At 40.2% G+C, this 18,237-nt stretch overlaps 1 protein-coding gene across 3 annotated transcripts in view; it reads left to right on the top strand.

Moving 5' to 3' along the window:
• Positions 1-18,237, top strand: part of smarca4a (SWI/SNF related, matrix associated, actin dependent regulator of chromatin, subfamily a, member 4a) — a 71,681-nt gene that overhangs the window by 21,204 nt on the left and 32,240 nt on the right. For all 3 annotated transcript variants that reach the window (XM_051920577.1, XM_028823943.2, XM_028823942.2), the window contains exons 2-6: positions 4,487-4,746; positions 12,292-12,424; positions 14,768-15,211; positions 16,218-16,319; positions 17,316-17,574. In XM_051920577.1, the coding sequence (XP_051776537.1) occupies positions 4,525-4,746; positions 12,292-12,424; positions 14,768-15,211; positions 16,218-16,319; positions 17,316-17,574 (1,160 nt within the window). In that variant the 5' untranslated portion in view covers positions 4,487-4,524. The remainder of the gene's footprint in view (positions 1-4,486; positions 4,747-12,291; positions 12,425-14,767; positions 15,212-16,217; positions 16,320-17,315; positions 17,575-18,237) is intronic.

The following is an 18,237-nucleotide window of genomic DNA, read 5'->3' on the forward strand; positions in this document are numbered from 1 at the left end:
ATATGAATTGAAAACCAGAGCACCTGGGGTGGTAGGGGTTGATGTTGAAGGAGCATATAGACATAGAATAATTTCACGAAATCCACACAGACCATGACTGAAGTAGAGTTTAAAAATATCCCTCTGGGGCTGTGAAGCCAGCGTACTCGATACTGTCTATCTAAAACAACAAACACGTTTTATTGAACGTAAAGATCACATTACACTGATTACAGTATATAAAACTACAGTATCTAATCAAATCAGAATAGCATTTCAAACAAGAAAATAAAGCTGCATTAAATCTATAACCACTCCATGATGCAGGTCCATTTTAACTGATGTAACGTGCCCAGTGTGTCTTTTGTGTAAATGCAGAACATAGCATAGTGGCTGAAGATAAAAAAAAAAATAGGTTTTTGTGTATGTTGTCTTTGGAGACTTGTACAACTTTTGCAATAAGAATTTTTTTGCAAATTGTTAATATTTTTTGGTCGTCATTGTGCCATTTTGTGTTAAAGGGAGAGAAAAAAACATTGCGTTGAGCCATGTGACATTTTGTGGTGGTTCTTATAGTACCATTCCCTCTTTGACAAATGTGATGGCAGTCATGATTGTTGCAGTCTTAGGGTGTACTCACACTAGGCAAGTTTGTTCTGTACCGTGCCCAAGTGTGATTGTACCCCCTCCCCATTCCCCTGCTGGCCTGCACTCACACTGCGATTAACATTTTGGGCCCCAGGAACGCTTTTGTCATGACCGTGCAAGTTTGTTTAAAGCCAAAACAAGATGATCGCATGCATGTCAAAACAATTTTACTTATTTTGTGGTTGTTTTGGAGTCATGTAGAGATGGATAACGCTCTACCCTCTTACAGATTTGAATGTGCAGTATAATAATAATTCTTTGCATTTATATAGTGCTTTTCTAACTACTCAAAGCGCTCAGCAATTGCAGGTTAAGGGCCTTGCTGAAGGGCCCAACAGAGCAGAGTCCCTATTGGCATTTTCGGGATTCGAACCGGCAACCTTTCAATTGCCAGAGCAGATCCCTAGCCTCAGAGCCATAGAGTTTTGCTGTTAATTGTGCACACTAGTCAAATGAACTAGACTTTGCAGGGTTTCATGCGAACAAACATGCTCGGGCACAGAATGAATTGCCAGTGTGAGTACACCCCTAAACACCTGGCCCTTGGTGCCACTGCTCAATTGCCAAGCTGTTCTCTTGCCCATGGAAGTGTTGTCTGAGATACTCTGTGCCTTTGACTCATTGGTTGGAAACATTCTGTCGTCAGATTGAACGCCCCAGCACAAACTGGTAGAATGGCCAGGAGGGGTGGGCGACTAGTTGGCTGAGATCTCCTCTACAACTGTGACGGTGTCTGATCTTCATTATGTAAAGCACTTTGAGCTACTTTTTGTATGAAAATGTGCTATATAAATAAATGTTGTTGTTGCTGATTTATTTATTTTTTGGTCTTTGACTTTCTTATAATTAACTGGGGTCTCACCCAGAAGTTTTTCTCCAAGGATGCATCTGACTGGAGTTTGTTTTTATCTCCACAGCTGTCAACTGACCACTCTTATGCAATTAATTGACAGATATTGTTGGTTTCCATTCATGTTAATCAGAAAATGTGTAGCATTTTGGAATGTTAAAAAGCATTGCATTCCACTGCTATGAAGAGAATAGAGTGCTATAGAATATACTGGGATCCTGTGGATGTCCTGTGTTATGGTAGTGGAAAAAGACAAGCCAATACAGACGTGTGAAGAAGGCCTTAATCAGTTATCTTGAGGCAGGGTACCATATTCCATCAAGAGGCACAGTCACCATCCCTATAGGAAAACATTGTTACAAGAAAAAATCAAGGAACCTATCAAGATACAACCAAAACAATACCCTAACGAATGACTTTTGGGCTGCACTCACATCCAAAACACTTAAGTTGGTGGAGCTACAAACACTAAATGTCCCAAAGAGTTGTCCAACTGGCAGCCATGCTGAGAAGCCAACTGCTGGCTGTATACATGTAGGGTCTTGATGGTGAAACTGTTGCATGTGGTAGTGCATGTTCCGCTGGCCGGTGACAGATTTAACATGTATCTTGCTGAGGCAAGATTCTACCTGAGGACACCCATAATATTAGTGGCATGAAATCAGGTGATTCTCAACTGCTTGCCTGAAAATGAAAAGCTGCGCAAGTGACTGACTCCAGTGCAAAACGTTCTTTTCCAATTCCTAAACTGAAATGTATAAAGTGATCTTCAGTACAGTAAAGAGACGGGCTGCAATAGTTTCACTAAAAATTTAAACATTCTTATATACACAATGCATAACTAAAACCTTTTATGCCAAGTTTATCCTTGTATTATATTTTGTATTATCAAGCAGTGTGTCTCTTTTTTTAAGCGATTATGAAAATGTGATCATCATTTGTCTAACAGATCTGAATAAAACTTGGCACAGTTGGCATTATGCGAGAAGTCTGTTTATTTTTGAAGTCATTTTGTCGCATAGACCTTACTCCACAGATATTTTGTGCATGTAGTGGCTTGCAGAGCACTGGACACATCAGATATTTTGAGCAGTGGAATCTGTGGAAAAACCCTGCTGTGACATAATTATCAGGGCTGCTGCAGTAATATAAAAAATATTTTAATTAACATTTCCATTAGCCTTCGCCTAACACTATTGGTGATTTTTTTTTTTTCCTTGGACCTGTAGGGCTGGTAGCTGTGTTAAGGATATCCGAAAACTGTTGGAAGTAATAAACGTGCTGTCAAAAGACAGGAATTCAGCTGTCCCCTGGAATTCTCAGGACTTGGGTGCTCTCCTGAAATGCATAACAGGCTAACTGACTCATTTTGCTTTGTTTTCAAAATCCAGTAACAGTTTCATGTTGGTCAGTGGTGCATTTTTCATTTTTGTATTGCCCATGCTGTTCAGGTGTCATTAATGCTATGTTTATGATACGTGAACTGCTGTACACACAGAATTGGGTAAATGATAACATAATTAGGCTGAGAACAGCACTAGTGAAAGGAATATTGTGATTTAGGAAGGCATTTGTAACATTACACTGTTTTAAAATGAACTTGCTGCAGTTGTTAAAATCACAATAGATACTGTATATATCTTAACTGTCATTTTTTTAAACTGAACCACAAAATATCACTAAAATATTCAAACTATTTTTTCAGAGTTTTCCCGTGAACATTTGTTCGCAGGTGGGCATGAGTAACCATGTCATTTAAACCCCGTTTATGTGCATTTGGCAGAAGGGAGAGGAAACTGCAAGTGTAAAAATGAATACAATTCTTCCTTCCTTTGTCTGCTTTTGCTCTTAAAACCCCAAATGACCTTTGGATTGGTACAGGCAATTTTTAATAAACCATTTATTTGTCAACCCAAGAAGGGTAGAATGGAAGTCACTCAGGCTGGCCCTAGTGAATATATGAAACCCTGAAGTTCTCAGAGGAACTTAATAGAGGTTATAGACAGTTGAGAGGTGGAAGATCATCTTGGATTATTCCAGAATCAGATACAATATGCTTTCTTTGGAACAAGCAGTGTTGTGGATTGATGCTTTCCTTGGGAGGAGGAAGTGGTCATTGTGGTGATTGAACAGCTTTGTAGTCATAAGACTGCAGAGGTGGTTGACATTTGGCCAGAAATTCAGAATGCACTTGTTACCGTGGATGTTTTGGTTGTTTCACATCTTCAGTGAGGCATGGGTGGCAGAGACTGTGCCGCCTTGTTTGACATACTGAAGGTGTGTATTTTTAAAAGGTTTTATGAACGTAATGGCATAGACTAAAGCTGATAGATGAACCTTGTGGATTCCACCCAGACTGTGGCACAGTGGACCAACAGAGGTTATTATAAATATGTGCTACGTTAACAATGAGCTTGCAGATGCTGTCAACATATTTTTGTGATCATGTGTCCTGTGAAGGATGCAACTAGTTTAAGGTTTAGTTGCACCAATGATGCCTCAAGGGAGGCCTGTATTTGTAGAGTAGGAATTATTTCGGCATGCATGTCATTATGTGATGTTGAAAATGATGCAGGGCATCACCAAGGGCGCATTGTGTCTCCTGTTTTGTTTGTGATGTTCATAGGATATCCATTTTATGGCCAAGTTTGGTGCAATGTAACCTTTTATCAGTCTGACTTAACCTGTAATTGTTAAAGGTCCTAACGTTTAAAAAAGAAAAATGCATAAGTGACTCAAGTTAAAACATTGTATTGCTGATTTAAAAGGAAAATGAGGGGAAAACATAGGAATGAATATTAGAATTGTGTTTAAATCGAGAGATGAACACCTGAAGGGGACTTATTGATGTACTGTCCCCAGATTTTTTTTTTTTTTTTTTTGCTTGAAACAAGAGTGTAGCATTTAATCAGCACCTATAGTATGTTTAATTAGTACTGTATCATTTTAGAAATTTGCATTTCATACTTCCATTCATTATAATTTTGGTCTCCTAATGTTATTTCACAGGATACCATTTGTGGATTGATCTACACAATTAACTGAATATGTCAACACCAGATCCCCCGATGGGAGGGACCCCTCGGCCTGGCCCATCCCCTGGACCGGGTCCTTCTCCTGGTGGTATGATGGGCCCTAGTCCTGGTCCCTCTCCAGGCTCAGCTCATAGCATGATGGGACCAAGTCCAGGGCCACCAGCTGCAGGGCATCCTCTTCCACCCCAGGGACCATCTGGTTATCCTCAGGAGAACATGCACCAAATGCACAAGGTTAGTAGAAGTGAAACAACATACTTATATTGAAGTGTTATGCCCAGGATGTGTGTTTCAATAAATGTGTTTGTATTTTTTTCCCACACACTAAAATAACCTCATCTGGGGTGGTGGTGATGATGCCAAGTTTAACCCCCACCCCCCCAGCTGATCTCTTAATTGGATGCCAATTTGAGTTGTTAATGGGAAAAAAAAAAACATTTGAAAAGAATAAAGGAATGTTAGTTCTATTAAGAAAATCTTAAAAGTGTATTTTTCTTTTCAGAAGAAAAAGATTAAATTAATGGAGCAGAGTACTCTAGTACCCCTCAATCCTCACTTTATTACTTTATTTCTATAAGAAATACTTTGAGATAAACAGAATGCAGAATATTCAGATTCATTCATGGAAATAGGAATAGTAGACAGAATTTAAGTGAATGTTAAAATAACAGAGTTCGCTGCTATTAACAATTTGATTCCTGCAGCCATTTTGCGATCTGTGGCATGAGACCCCTGACTACACTTACAAATTATACTAGGACCGGTTTTAATCTTCGTTTGGCAGATATTAGTATGTTGCAGTAGGTAGTGATGAAAACATGATACAGTGTGCTGCATTCACTCTCTGAAAATATTGCCAAGGTTGAGCCTTTTGCATTAGTATGCTTGTATTTAAGTAATATGGGTACTTTTTAAAAACACGTTTTATTGAACGTAAAGATCACATTACACTGATTACAGTATATAAAACTACAGTATCTAATCAAATCAGAATAGCATTTCAAATAAGAAAATAAAAATGCATTAAATCTATAACCACTCCATGATGCAGGTCCATTTTAACTGGTGTAACGTGCCCGGTGTGTGTCTTCTGTAAATGCAGAACATAGCATAGTAGATGAGAGAGAATGTAGACTTTCCTGATTTTTCAAAATGCTTAACATGTTCATTTGTCAAGTAATTTAACAAAGTTTTTCTATCATAGATGCCATTTTCAAAGTACATGTTATATTGCTGTTAAGTACAGTAAATAGCATGAGGATAATTCTGTTATCATTAATTTGTACTGACAAAAGGAAGGGAGATATCTACGGTATCTGTTGTTCACTGAGGCTAGTGTGTCTACCACATTTCTGGCATTATCTAACTTAATGTAAAAAAGAAAAAAAATAATCGAGTGCCTATTTTATTGTCAACTGATCCCATAATAATATTTTGCCTTAGTTAAAATTCTATACATTTTCATTTTATTGAAACAGAAAAGTAAAAAATGTTACAAAATATCCATTTTTATTATGATGAAGGCAGCGGTCCCCTTTTTCTCATCCGCAGATAGTAGTTTCTCAACAGGTTGCCTAAGTATCCAGCAACACAAAACAAACATTTTTTGTTTTTGCCCCAACCCTGCAAATGACAGTTTTAACTTAACACTTTTTGAATATCAAGTTTATATGTTAAAGTCATGCTAGTTGCTGATTAAAGTGGGCACAGTAAAATGGAATCACTGACTGGTATCAAGGATTACCACTGTGCTGAAAACACAGTGTGAAACACAGCTTGCTGCAAACCCCCAGGTATTTTATCAATAATTGTGAAAATAGTTTTAGTAGTCATCTGTCATTAATCACTACAGTACATGAGTGGAACATCATCTCTGTGAATATCATCTGCACTTGTAACAGTACTACTACAGAATTTGAATTAGAGTGGTTTTTGTAATTCTGTTTTGTTTTTGTTTTTTTCCTGTGGTCCCCAACATTAAGATAACTATCATGATAATATTCATTCATCATTCTTATTCTGCTGGATGGTTTAGCAACCTGCCAAGTTACACTAACCAGACCATTGTACCCTCAGCAACTCCTTCCCATCCCACCACAGAAATTCTCGGGTGCTCCCAGGCCAGGCGAGACGTGCAATCCCTTCAGCATAACCTGGGTTTCTTCCCAATTTGGTTGTGCCTCAAACACCTGCCGTGGAATGAGCCGAGGGGTCTTTCAAACTAAATGCTCAAACAACCTCACCTGGCTCCTTACAGTCTGGAGAAGCTGCAGTTGTACCATCATTCTCCTGAACTGCTGAGCTCCTTACCCTGTCTCAGAATTTGTACTTACTTGCTATCTCATTCTTTCGGTCACTACTCGGCGCTCATGACCACAAGCAAAGCTGAGACTGTAGGGTTACTGTTCGATTGAAAGCTTTACAACTCCAGTCCAGTAAGTACAGTGTCCGTTGAACTGTTGGTTCTTTACCAATTCGTTTCAGCCAGCTGCTCATCCTTTATCTGAAGAGAACAAGCCACTTCATTTGGGAGAAGATCAGATTTGAGGGTGCTGATTCTCATCCTTGTCACACTGAATGCAAGTACAAGTATGTACAGTAAACACAACTTCCATCCATTATCAAACCCGCTATATCGTAACACAGGGTCACGGGGGGGGGGGGGGATGTCTGCTGGAGCCAATCCCAGCCAGCACAGGGTGCAAGGCAGGAAACAAACCCCGGGCACCAGCCCACCGCTGGGCACACACACCCACACACTAGGGACAAAATGTGTTACTACTGCATGTTATCTCAGGGAAAGCTCAGAATTAACTTGAGGGCAGTGCAATGAAAAATTCTTCAGTACTGAGTCTCCCCATAACTGTTGAAGATAAGACACCTGTGAATTTACTTTAATGCATCTGTCTCTATAAGAATATTGTTTAGTGTGAAGTAAAACGGGCAAGCGTTTGTTTCCGTTTTCAGACTATTGTCTTATTCATGTACTAATGATAAAGGCAGGTGCGTTCACCAGAATGTGAATACCTGTTCCTGTCTGCATTTTATTTATTACTTATCTGACTATTGTTAAGTGTGTTCACAGAGGCAGTAAATGTGCTGGACAACAGATTTACTGTTAAGCCACATTTAAGTGTTTTTTTTTTTTTGTTTTTTTTTTTTAGAAGTAACAGCAAACATTCACATTAAACCACAGGGAATTTACTTTCTAAATCTCTGTACAGCTATTTTCATATATATTTGCAAAATAAAGTTTTAGATCTGATTGCTCATGTTTTCAAGTTGTCAGACCCTTAGCCAAAGTTACTTCCAGTTTTCTTATGGTATAATGTTCTTGGAATATGGATGCAGCTGTAAGGCAAAGTAATCGCACTGCCCATAGACCACACTAAATAAATATTTTAAGATTCTCATGGGAAGATGAGTTAATACTGCTTTTTCAGTTGGTTGCTTTTGAAGTCTTGCATTTCATGGAGTTTCCAGTTACATCAAAATTACATAGGCAGACCTTGTTTACAGATTTTTGTTTTTTTTTTTACATTTATCTTCTCATTTAGGGTGACAGTGTTAGCAAGAACTTTTAAAGTTTGAATTAATTTTTTTATTTGAGTCTGTTGTAGTTGTGTATACATGAGGAGAGCTCTGGGTGATCCTTTCCTTTTTCTAGTCAGTCAGCCAGTAATTCTCTCTCTCACACATCCCTGGTTCTCAACTGATTCCTGGCTTGTGCTGTTTGTTGCTTGGCTTCATCTTCGTGCTGGGAGGTATACCGGTTCATACAGAAAACCGTTTTTAATTTTTGTTATGAAATGGATTTTTCTTGTACCGCAATACCAGTTTAAATAGCCTAAACAACGTTCGGAACATGGCGCAGTGGGAAACTGTTTAAGGGGGGACCTTTTTCACTGTTACACCGCTAAACATGCATGCAACATAGTACATGCATTAGTGGAGGTATTGAACAGTGAAAATGGACAGAGAACATTCAGAAACTTAAGTTGTAGTAGATGATAAAGTTGAACATGATGACACAGAAGAACTTTTGCCAAAAAAAGGAGCCGTGTCTGTTGTCTGGAGATACTTTAGTATTAAAAGGTCGGATGTAGACCAAATAACTATTTACTGCAAATGCTGTTGAGCTAAAGTTGTCGCCAGAGGCAGCAACATGAGCAATTTGCTGCACTACCTTAGCCGCAAACATGCTTTGGTGTACCATGAATGTATGGAACTAAGATTGGCACCTTCCATGTCCTCAGGTAAAACTGAAAAAGCTAAACGACACTCAAGTCAGACATCACTTGTAGACGTGTTTGCTAAAGGACAGCCTACGACAAAAAAAGCAAGCAGTGGATCGAGATAACCAACGCCATTACAATCCATGTAGCTAACATGTCAGTGGACAGAGACTGTAAACATTAACAAGGTGTAGTTGGTTTACAAAAAATATTTACTGTTTATTCCTTTTCTAAGACATGTTCAGTGTAATACAACTTTTGACAAGCACCTCTGGCTATTTTACTAAGTCTGAATGCCTCTTTGGATGGTTGAAAATATGTTGTTTGCAAAATTTTTTCAATAAAAAGGTTCTATATTTTGACCGCAACTGTCATGCAGTGTGAATCCTTCTCTTCATTAGTGTCACCGCCTTGAAAACTATCACTTTATGGGGCCATACAAACCTGTATTAATATTTGTGTGCACATTAAAATGTTTTTTTGTGCAATGTACAATGCTCATGACAGTGGATAGGTTATTCTTAGCCAGTCTACTGCAGTAACTGCAGTGGAAAATGTGGTTAACATCCACTCATGTATGGGGAAAAAAATACCATTGAATAGCATGAAACCGGTATAATTTTGAAAAATACTGTGATATAGAATTTTGGTCATACCGCCCAGCACTACTTCATCATCCTACAACCCTAAAAATAAGTTGATTTATTCAGATTTTTTTTTTTCCTCCACCTGGCTAAATAATATTCCACTGAAGGTGACACAAATTAATCATACAGATTCCTTGGTTGTATTTTTCTGTGAATGTGAGCACTTTTAAAAACATATAAAGAAAATCACAGTTACAGATGAACATTAATCTGGTGGAGTGATGAACTTAATGAGGATGATGAATTATTACTGCCACACAGAATTCAACTGTTCCAACACTTAGGCAGGGATGCAGGTTCCAACTACAAAGGTGTGATGATAAAAGCTGTCTAATCACCATGGCAGCTTTGTGGCTGCAGAATATTCTAAGAGGAAATGGTCTGACAAAACCAAAGACCAAAGATTTGACCTCCTGCAAAGCACAGAGCTGTTTACTGATTAACAACCCACAGAACTAAGTAGAAAATATCCTGGAGTGTACACTATCTAGCTACAACATCTTATCATAGTCACATTAGATGGAGCTTGGAGGACAAACACCTGTCAGTTCATGGAGAGGACTACAAACCCACCAAACAAAGAATAGTCAGACAAAGCTAAGCAAGAAAGTGGAGACTCGCTCATCTACGCCTGTTTTGTCTGTTGTGGTTTCAGCACCGAAGTGTAACTGAGTAGCATCAAGACCCCTGACTGCAGAGAAGACGTTCCGTAGAGTAAAGCAGAAGTCCAAGAAAACTTTTGTTAAAAATAATTTTTGATAGTAAGTAAAAATGAGGTGGTGACTACAGTGAGGTTAATGGTCTATAGATTATTGTGGTCTCCATTACAGGGTGAAATTAGCAGTATATGACAGTTGTTGGATAAAGCCTTATTTTCCATATCAGGTAATGCTGGTTTCAGTCTTCTGTGGGTGCCCCTAATGTAAGATATAATGGGCATGGCATTCTGGGTAAACCAAAGACTTGCTGCAAGGTTTAGATCTCCTGGCTAGCTTGAAAGTCCCTGAAAACTTCCTCATAGACTTCGAGACTGGTGCCTGTCATAGGGTAGCCTGCATTTGCCCACCTTCCATGTTGCAACTACAGTAATCCCTCCTCGATCGCGGGGGTTGCGTTCCAGAACCCCCCGCAAAAGGCGAAAATCCACGAAGTAGACTCCATATGTTTATATGGTTATTTTTATATTGTCATGCACGGGTCACAGATTTGCACAGAAACACAGGAGGTTGTAGAGAGACAGAAACTTTATTCAAACACTGCAAACAAACATTTGTCTCTTCAAAAGTTTAAACTGTGCTCCATGACAAGACAGAGATGACAGTTCCGTCTCACAATTAAAAGAATGCAAACATATCTTCCTTTTCAAAGGAATGCGCGTCAGGAGCAGAGAATGTCAGAGAGAGAGAGAGAGATAAAAGCAAACCATCAGAAATCAATAGGTCTGTTTGGGCTTCTAAGTATGCAAAGCACTGCCGGACAACACAGATGCTAGGAAGGGAGCAATGTAAAGGTAGTCTTTCAGCATTTTTTTAGAGGAGCGTCTGTATCGTCTAGTGGTGCGAACAGCCCCCCTGCTCACACCCCCTCTGTCAGGAGCAGAGAATGTCAGAGAGAGTGAGAGAGACAGAGAAAAACAAACAATTAAAAATCAATACGTGCCGTTCGAGCTTTTAAGTATGCGAAGCACCGTGCAGGAAGCATGTCGCTTGACAAACCAGCTGCAAGAAAGGGAGCAACGTGAAGATAATCTTTCAGCATTTTTAGATGAGTGTCCGTATCGTCTAGGGGTGCGAACAGCCCCCTCTGCTCACACCCCCTCCGTCAGGAGCAGAGAATGTCAGAGCGAGAGAGAGAGAGAGGCAAACAATCAAAAATCTATACGTGCTGTTTGATCTTTTCAGTATGCGAAGCACCATGCAGGAAGCATATCGCTTGACAAAGCAGCCACATTTAAGCCCAGCAAGGAAGAGAGCAATGTGAAGGTAATCTTTCAGTGTTTTTTGAGGAGCGGCCATATCTTCTAGGAGTGCGAACAGCCCCCGTGCTCACAATATATTTGAGGAGTTTTATTTAATAGGTAATACACGCTCTGGTTGGGTAGCTTCTCAGCCATCTGCCAATAGCGTCCCTTGTATGAAATCAACTGGGCAAACCAACTGAGGAAGCATGTACCAGAAATTAAAAGACCCATTGTCCGCAGAAATCCGCGAACCAGCAAAAAATCCACGATATATATTTAAATATGCTTACATATAAAATCCGCGATAGAGTGAAGCCGCGAAGCGCGATATAGCGAGGGATTACTGTACACCTGTAACTGAGAGAAGTATTATTTACATTATACAGCATACTAGAGTTCAGGCTACTGTAGTTTAGATGGCTATGATGGAAATAGATGCTCGTGTCTGTCAGTGACAACAACATGAACAGTATGAGTATGTATTGCAGGTGTTCTTTAATGGCACACTCTTGAAGGCCTGATATTTAAATGCAATATACTTTAACGAAATGCTTATCTAGATACTTCAGACAACTATAACTTGCATGTCTTGATGTCACTGCTTCTAGGTCACCATCAGTCACCGTTCCATTTACGGCGATGGGTGAATGCAGCAGTGTATGCAGTTCTTGATTTAATTACGTTCATTGTTTTATCAGACCTCAATAAGTGTATTGCACTTTTTTTTAAAAACCTGTCCACTTTGTAACACATTTTTTCTTTTTGTATCCAGTGACCTTCCTCCAGAATTTAGAATCAAAATGCTGGAACTCAAAAGCAAATTCAAGAGTTTTAATTTTGTATGAAATTGGTTGTCTGTCTATTAAAACACAAAGTTGTTTCCGGCTTATTTTATGTCTAATTTTTATTTAAATAGCCCTATTTTTGATCTTTTTAGCCAATCGACGCCATGCATGAGAAAGCAATGCCAGACGACCCACGCTATGGACAGATGAAAGGCATGGGGATGCGCCCTACAGGTCATAGTGGCATGGGTCCTCCTCCCAGCCCCATGGACCAACATTCGCAAGGTACAATAAGAGCTCCATAAGCAATAGACATCCTTTACAACGTCAAACTAAGAACAACACCTGTTTCCTGTTTTTATTAACAAAAACATCAAAACCATAATACACAGCTGGTGCATCAAAACTTGTGTCTTTCAGAGTCGTAGATTGAAGCAGTAGCAAAAAGCTAGGTCTTAACTCTTTTAGGGTTAATTTTTTTTTGTTTCTTTTCTCCCAGGGCTGAATATTTTTCCAAAAACTAACTTTTTTTTTAAAAAGAACACAAAGCAATTGAAATCAACAAAAAATATTTACTTTTGACAAATGTTACTGTCTTGCATGTTGTATGAGCCTGCATACTCTATGATTTCACATACATATCACATACATTTTACACAGCAAAGTCTGATCTCGCTCAAAGCAGCCAATTTCAGTCATTGCCACATTGCACTGCTTACAATATGTGTTGCTTTGGTGCCTACTTTTCAATTGTCTGTTGCTGCACTTTCTCACATATGTTGTTAGTGTGTACTGTAGAGAGACAAGTCACCCGTTTGCCATCGTGCCATGCCACTGCCACCAAGTTTTCTGCCCGCATGAAAACCGTTTTGTCACCTCTTTTCATCTTCAGCCTGTCTGGCTTCAACTGTGAAGCCATGTGTATCCTGTTCACCCTCACTGTGCCAAAGCTCCAATTCCTCTGCTCTGTAGCTCCATGAACAATTCTGGGCATGTATAAAAATTGTCCAAATGTACACAACATGACCCAAATGTTCATAGCCCTGAAGCAGCTCCAGCACAACCTGACTTGTCAAGGGACAGTTCTCTCTTTGAAAGAAATACTTTCCTGTATATGTAATTACTTTCAGGCAGAAACCAGTGCTTGCTTCTGCCAGTACAAAATCCTTTATGCCATACTTTGTGGGCTTGTCTGGCATATATTTGCAGAAAAAAGGTGTCTCTTTTATTTTATCATAGATTCATGCACAGACAAATCACATCCAGGCTGATAAAATTGTTTCTATGTTGGTTCCACAATGTCAAGCAGGGGCTGAACTTTATGTATGGCGTTATAGCCTGGCTCACCCCATGGGATTTGCTTCTGTTTATTACAGAAGTGAATAAAACTTTGCAGCATCACGTACCTATCATCACGCTGCATAACCTGTCCAAAGCCACCGGGGGACAAAGCACATTTGGACCAATGCTCCCTGAAGTTATATAACCAGTTCTGTCCCATCTCTATTTGTAATGCCGCAGCACGCTTCATCTCGTCTTTTGTTGTGGGTTTCCACTTTGAAAAACGAGAATGCGATGCAAGCGTAGCCCGCGATTCAAAAAATTTCTCTGCCTACCTGTTTGTCTCGTCTGACAGTAGCTGAAAAGCAGCATCAGGAGAGAGCAGCCTGAAGTAGTTCAACAGCTGGTGATCTGTCGTGTCCAACAGCAAGCCATGCCGTCTTGTGAAGTCCGGTAGCCAGTTCGGCTCCCACGGATCAATGTCTGTGTATTCCTCCCACGCGAACCTTGCCGTAGATGCATCGGCTGCGCGAATGCGCTCAGCTGGCAGCGGATCAGCTGGCGCGGCATCGGCTGGTGTCCAATCAGCTGATGCCGGCTTCTCACTCTCTTGTTCGATCTCCTGATCACTGTCAATAAAATCCGATTCTGAAAAATCGGAGTCCGACTCCGCGATAATGCCCAAAACATTGTCTGCCGAGTGTTTTCTTTTCTGCACCCGCTTCGCTCCCTTGTGACATGTTGATGCCATCTTGCCATTGTTTACATTTTGCAACTCACACACACGCAATTATTAGTTGCCGAGTCAATGAGTCTAGCATTCCTCCAAGCACAGAGGGAATGTCTGCGACGTGACAGTGAGTTTTGTTGCCATTAACAGCTGATTGTCACCCTCTATCCCTGGATGTCGACTTTTGTCGACATTCGCCCTCAACCCCTCCTGTCGACAAAAGTCGACATCCGCCCTAAAAGAGTTAATAGTCATTTGCCTATAAAATGTTGAACATACCTAACATAAAGCTCTCCGACTACTAGATTACAAATGCTACTTATAATCTGCTGATCTTTTAACCATCCATCCATTTTCTAACTCATCCACCTCAGGATGTGGATCCATGGCCTAGTTTTGAATAACAGCATGTGTTATATCATCCCATATCTAGTACTGATTTGAGTAGCCTTATTCAGTCACCTCTGTCAAGATGTATTATATTGGCAGGATTAAGTAAATAAATGTAGAAAGCACTTTTAGGTTAATTCATATTCACATAACACTGTTGACTAATGCTGGATTCGATGTTGTATTTTTATCGTGTTTATCAAGTGTAATTTCATTTTTATTTGCAGGTTATCCTTCTCCACTTGGAGGTTCAGAACATGCACCCAGCCCAGTACCTGCGAATGGCCCACCATCAGGACCTTTAATGCCACCTGGTCCAGGAGGCGTGCCATTGGATAATGCTGATCCTCAGACTTTAGGACAGCAAAATCGGGGAGGTCCAACACCTTTCAATCAGAACCAGCTCCACCAGCTGCGAGCCCAGATAATGGCATATAAAATGCTAGCCCGTGGGCAGCCCCTTCCTGATCACCTACAGATGGCAGTGCAGGGGAAAAGACCCATGGCTGGGATGCAGCAGCAGATGCCAAGCCTACCTCCACCTTCTGGTCCCAGCGCTGGGCCGGGACAAGGTCCTGGTCCTGGCCCTGGTCCCGGACCTGGACCTGGTCCTGGCCCAGGCCCAGGCCCAGGCCCAGGTCCTACTCCTTCCAGCTACAATAGGCCTCATGGTAAGAATTGGCAGATAAAGTATCTGGTCTCTGAAGATGTGCAGTTAGTTTAGCTATTGCATTTTAATGGCAGTGCTGCTTACATTTTAGAGACGTCTGAGATGAGCAGTGAATTTAGGGGTATCTTTTGAAAAACAGGCATAATTTGCTAACCTCTCATTTAACGTGGAAATGTAATTTTCTATATTTAAGACCAAAAAGCTAAATTGTTCTGTTGTAGTTTTAATGTCCTCTAGTGTATAGCAATCTTGTGTCTGTTCCTTTGTGCGACTGTATGGGAATGATGTGGTTACATGCTGTTAAGTTAGCCTAGTAGTTAAGAATGGGGAGCTGAAGATTGCAAATGTTGTCCCTGGAACTTCCTCACTATGTGACTCTGTGTCTCCCTAAACCTGCTTGTATTTCAGCAACAGAAATGTGTAAATGGTTTTACTGGATGTGTGAAGTACGTATGTTAAAAATGAAAGGATAGGATAATGAAGCGTGTGTATTTTTGTATTGTTTGGACTAATTGCAACTTTATAAATATGCTTTTGTTTCCTATAAATAAAACATGAAAATGTAATATAGCAATTGTTCCTTCATTGTGCAGGAAATCTGTTCCCCCTGTTACGTTTTTTAGGTTTATTAAGTGTTTGCAAATAAATATGTCAATAGTTAAATGTAAATTTTCAAGTCGCCAGCGTTATTGCACAAATAGCTGAATGTATACTGCAGGTGTTCTGCTGTCTTGTATTGCAGTATGTGAATCCTAGGTTGCAGACAGTGTTTACTGTGAAACTATTATTAGTGGGTCACTGTAAATTGCAAAATTGCATGTCCTGCAATAATTCATCTGAATAATTGTTGCCTTGTGTTGAGGCATTTGTGTGTACTGAAAGTATTGCCTGTGGTAGAACATGTCAATTAGAGGGGGAAAGGTAATCTGCTTTCATATAGGATATATGGGTGTGAAACTGAAGTTAGGCTTAAAAAAACATGATCCTTTGTACTTTTCTTTTTTCAGCGGGTATGGGTGGACCTAACATGCCTCCACCTGGACCTTCAGGAGTTCCCCCAGGAATGCAGGGACAGCCACCTAATGGTCCGCCAAAACCATGGCCTGAAGGTAATTTTTGTTCTGTTCATGCTAGTAGCATTTGCTGCTATGAAAGAACTCTCTGAATTCAGTACCAAGTTACAAAGATGTTTGGTTCTCATCACAAAACCTTTGGTGGAATTAGGCAGCAGAGATACAGTAATCCCTCCTCCATCGCGGGGGTTGCGTTCCAGAGCCACCCGCGAAATAAGAAAATCCGCGAAGTAGAAACCATATGTTTATATGGTTATTTTTATATTGTCATGCTTGGGTCACAGATTTGCGCAGAAACACAGGAGGTTGTAGAGAGACAGGAACGTTATTCAAACACTGCAAACAAACATTTGTCTCTTTTTCAAAAGCTTAAACTGTGCTCCATGACAAGACAGAGATGACAGTTCAGTCTCACAATTAAAAGAATGCAAACATATCTTCCTCTTCATAGTGCTGTTTGCTTTTAAGTATGCGAAGCACCGCGGCACAAAGCTGTTGAAGGCGGCAGCTCACACCCCCTCCGTCAGGAGCAGAGAGAGAGAGACAGATAAAAAAAATCAATACGTGCCCTTTGAGCTTTTAAGTATGCGAAGCACCATGCAGCATACTTAAAAGCTGCACACAGAAGGTAGCAAAGTTAAGATAATCTTTCAGCATTTTTAGACGAGCGTCCGTATCGTCTAGGTGTGCGAACAGCCCCCCCTGCTCACACCCCCTACGTCAGGATCACAGATAGTCAGCGCAAGAGAGAGAGAAAGAAAAGTAAGTTGGGTAGCTTCTCAGCCATCTGCCAATAGCGTCCCTTGTATGAAATCAACTGGGCAAACCAACTGAGGAAGCATGTACCAGAAATTAAAAGACCCATTGTCCGCAGAAATCCGCGAACCAGCAAAAAATCCGCGATATATATTTAAATATGCTTACATATAAAATCCGCGATGGAGTGAAGCCGCGAAGCGCGATATAGCGAGGGATTACTGTAATGGCAATGTTGGTACTGAAATGGTATTTTTCAATTGCTGTGTTTTATAGGACCCATGGTAAATGCTGCTGCCCCAACCAGCACACCCCAGAAGCTGATTCCTCCTCAGCCAACTGGACGTCCCTCACCTGCACCACCTTCAGTGCCTCCTGCAGCCTCACCAGTCATGCCCCCTCAGACTCAGTCACCTGGTCAGCCTACTCAACCTACACCCATGGTACAGCTCCACCAGAAACAGAACCGCATCACACCTATCCAAAAACCACGTGGTCTGGACCCAGTGGAGATTCTTCAGGAACGAGAGTACAGGTCTGGCAGAAGTGCTTCTTCCTATTGTAGTTCCAATGTTCACAGTAGTGTTGGACACTAAGTTAATAATACTTGTGTACTGAAATGATTTTAATATAGAGTTTGCTTAATATAGCCAGTTGGACTGTTTACATTTTGCAATTATATGATAGCTGTTCATGTCTGGTAAATTTAATCTCAGCGTGACCACTAGATATTAACTCTTCTATCTTTCTAGGGGTCCTAATATGTTCAGGTTTATGTGCTTTGAAAAAGTTACAGTAAAGTCTGCATTGGAAAAATATTAAAAATAATGTTAGTTAATTATGCAACTGTAATTGTATGTAAAAGTGACAATAGTAAAAAGTAAACCTCACAGATGGGGAAAAAAAATATGCAAAGTAAATGTTAAAACCTCACAAATGTTGCTATACTAGAGTAATTTATTATTTTACAATAAATGTAGACAAATGGCAGCAGAGGGGAAGAAAATAAACTCCTGGAGATAATAAACATCTGAAGGGTCATTGTTCTTCGTGTTTTAAGAATATGAAAAATTGCTGATTAAGGGGCAGCTCCTTCTGGACAGTCTATAACATACTGCCTTGGATTGAACTTTTCGTGGTCAGCAATAAAATCACACTGTCTGATTGATTTATTTATTAATCTGCTTGCATATTTTAA

This window comes from Erpetoichthys calabaricus, chromosome 17 (assembly GCF_900747795.2).
Source record: "Erpetoichthys calabaricus chromosome 17, fErpCal1.3, whole genome shotgun sequence".
In the NCBI taxonomy this organism is placed as follows: domain Eukaryota; kingdom Metazoa; phylum Chordata; class Cladistia; order Polypteriformes; family Polypteridae; genus Erpetoichthys; species Erpetoichthys calabaricus.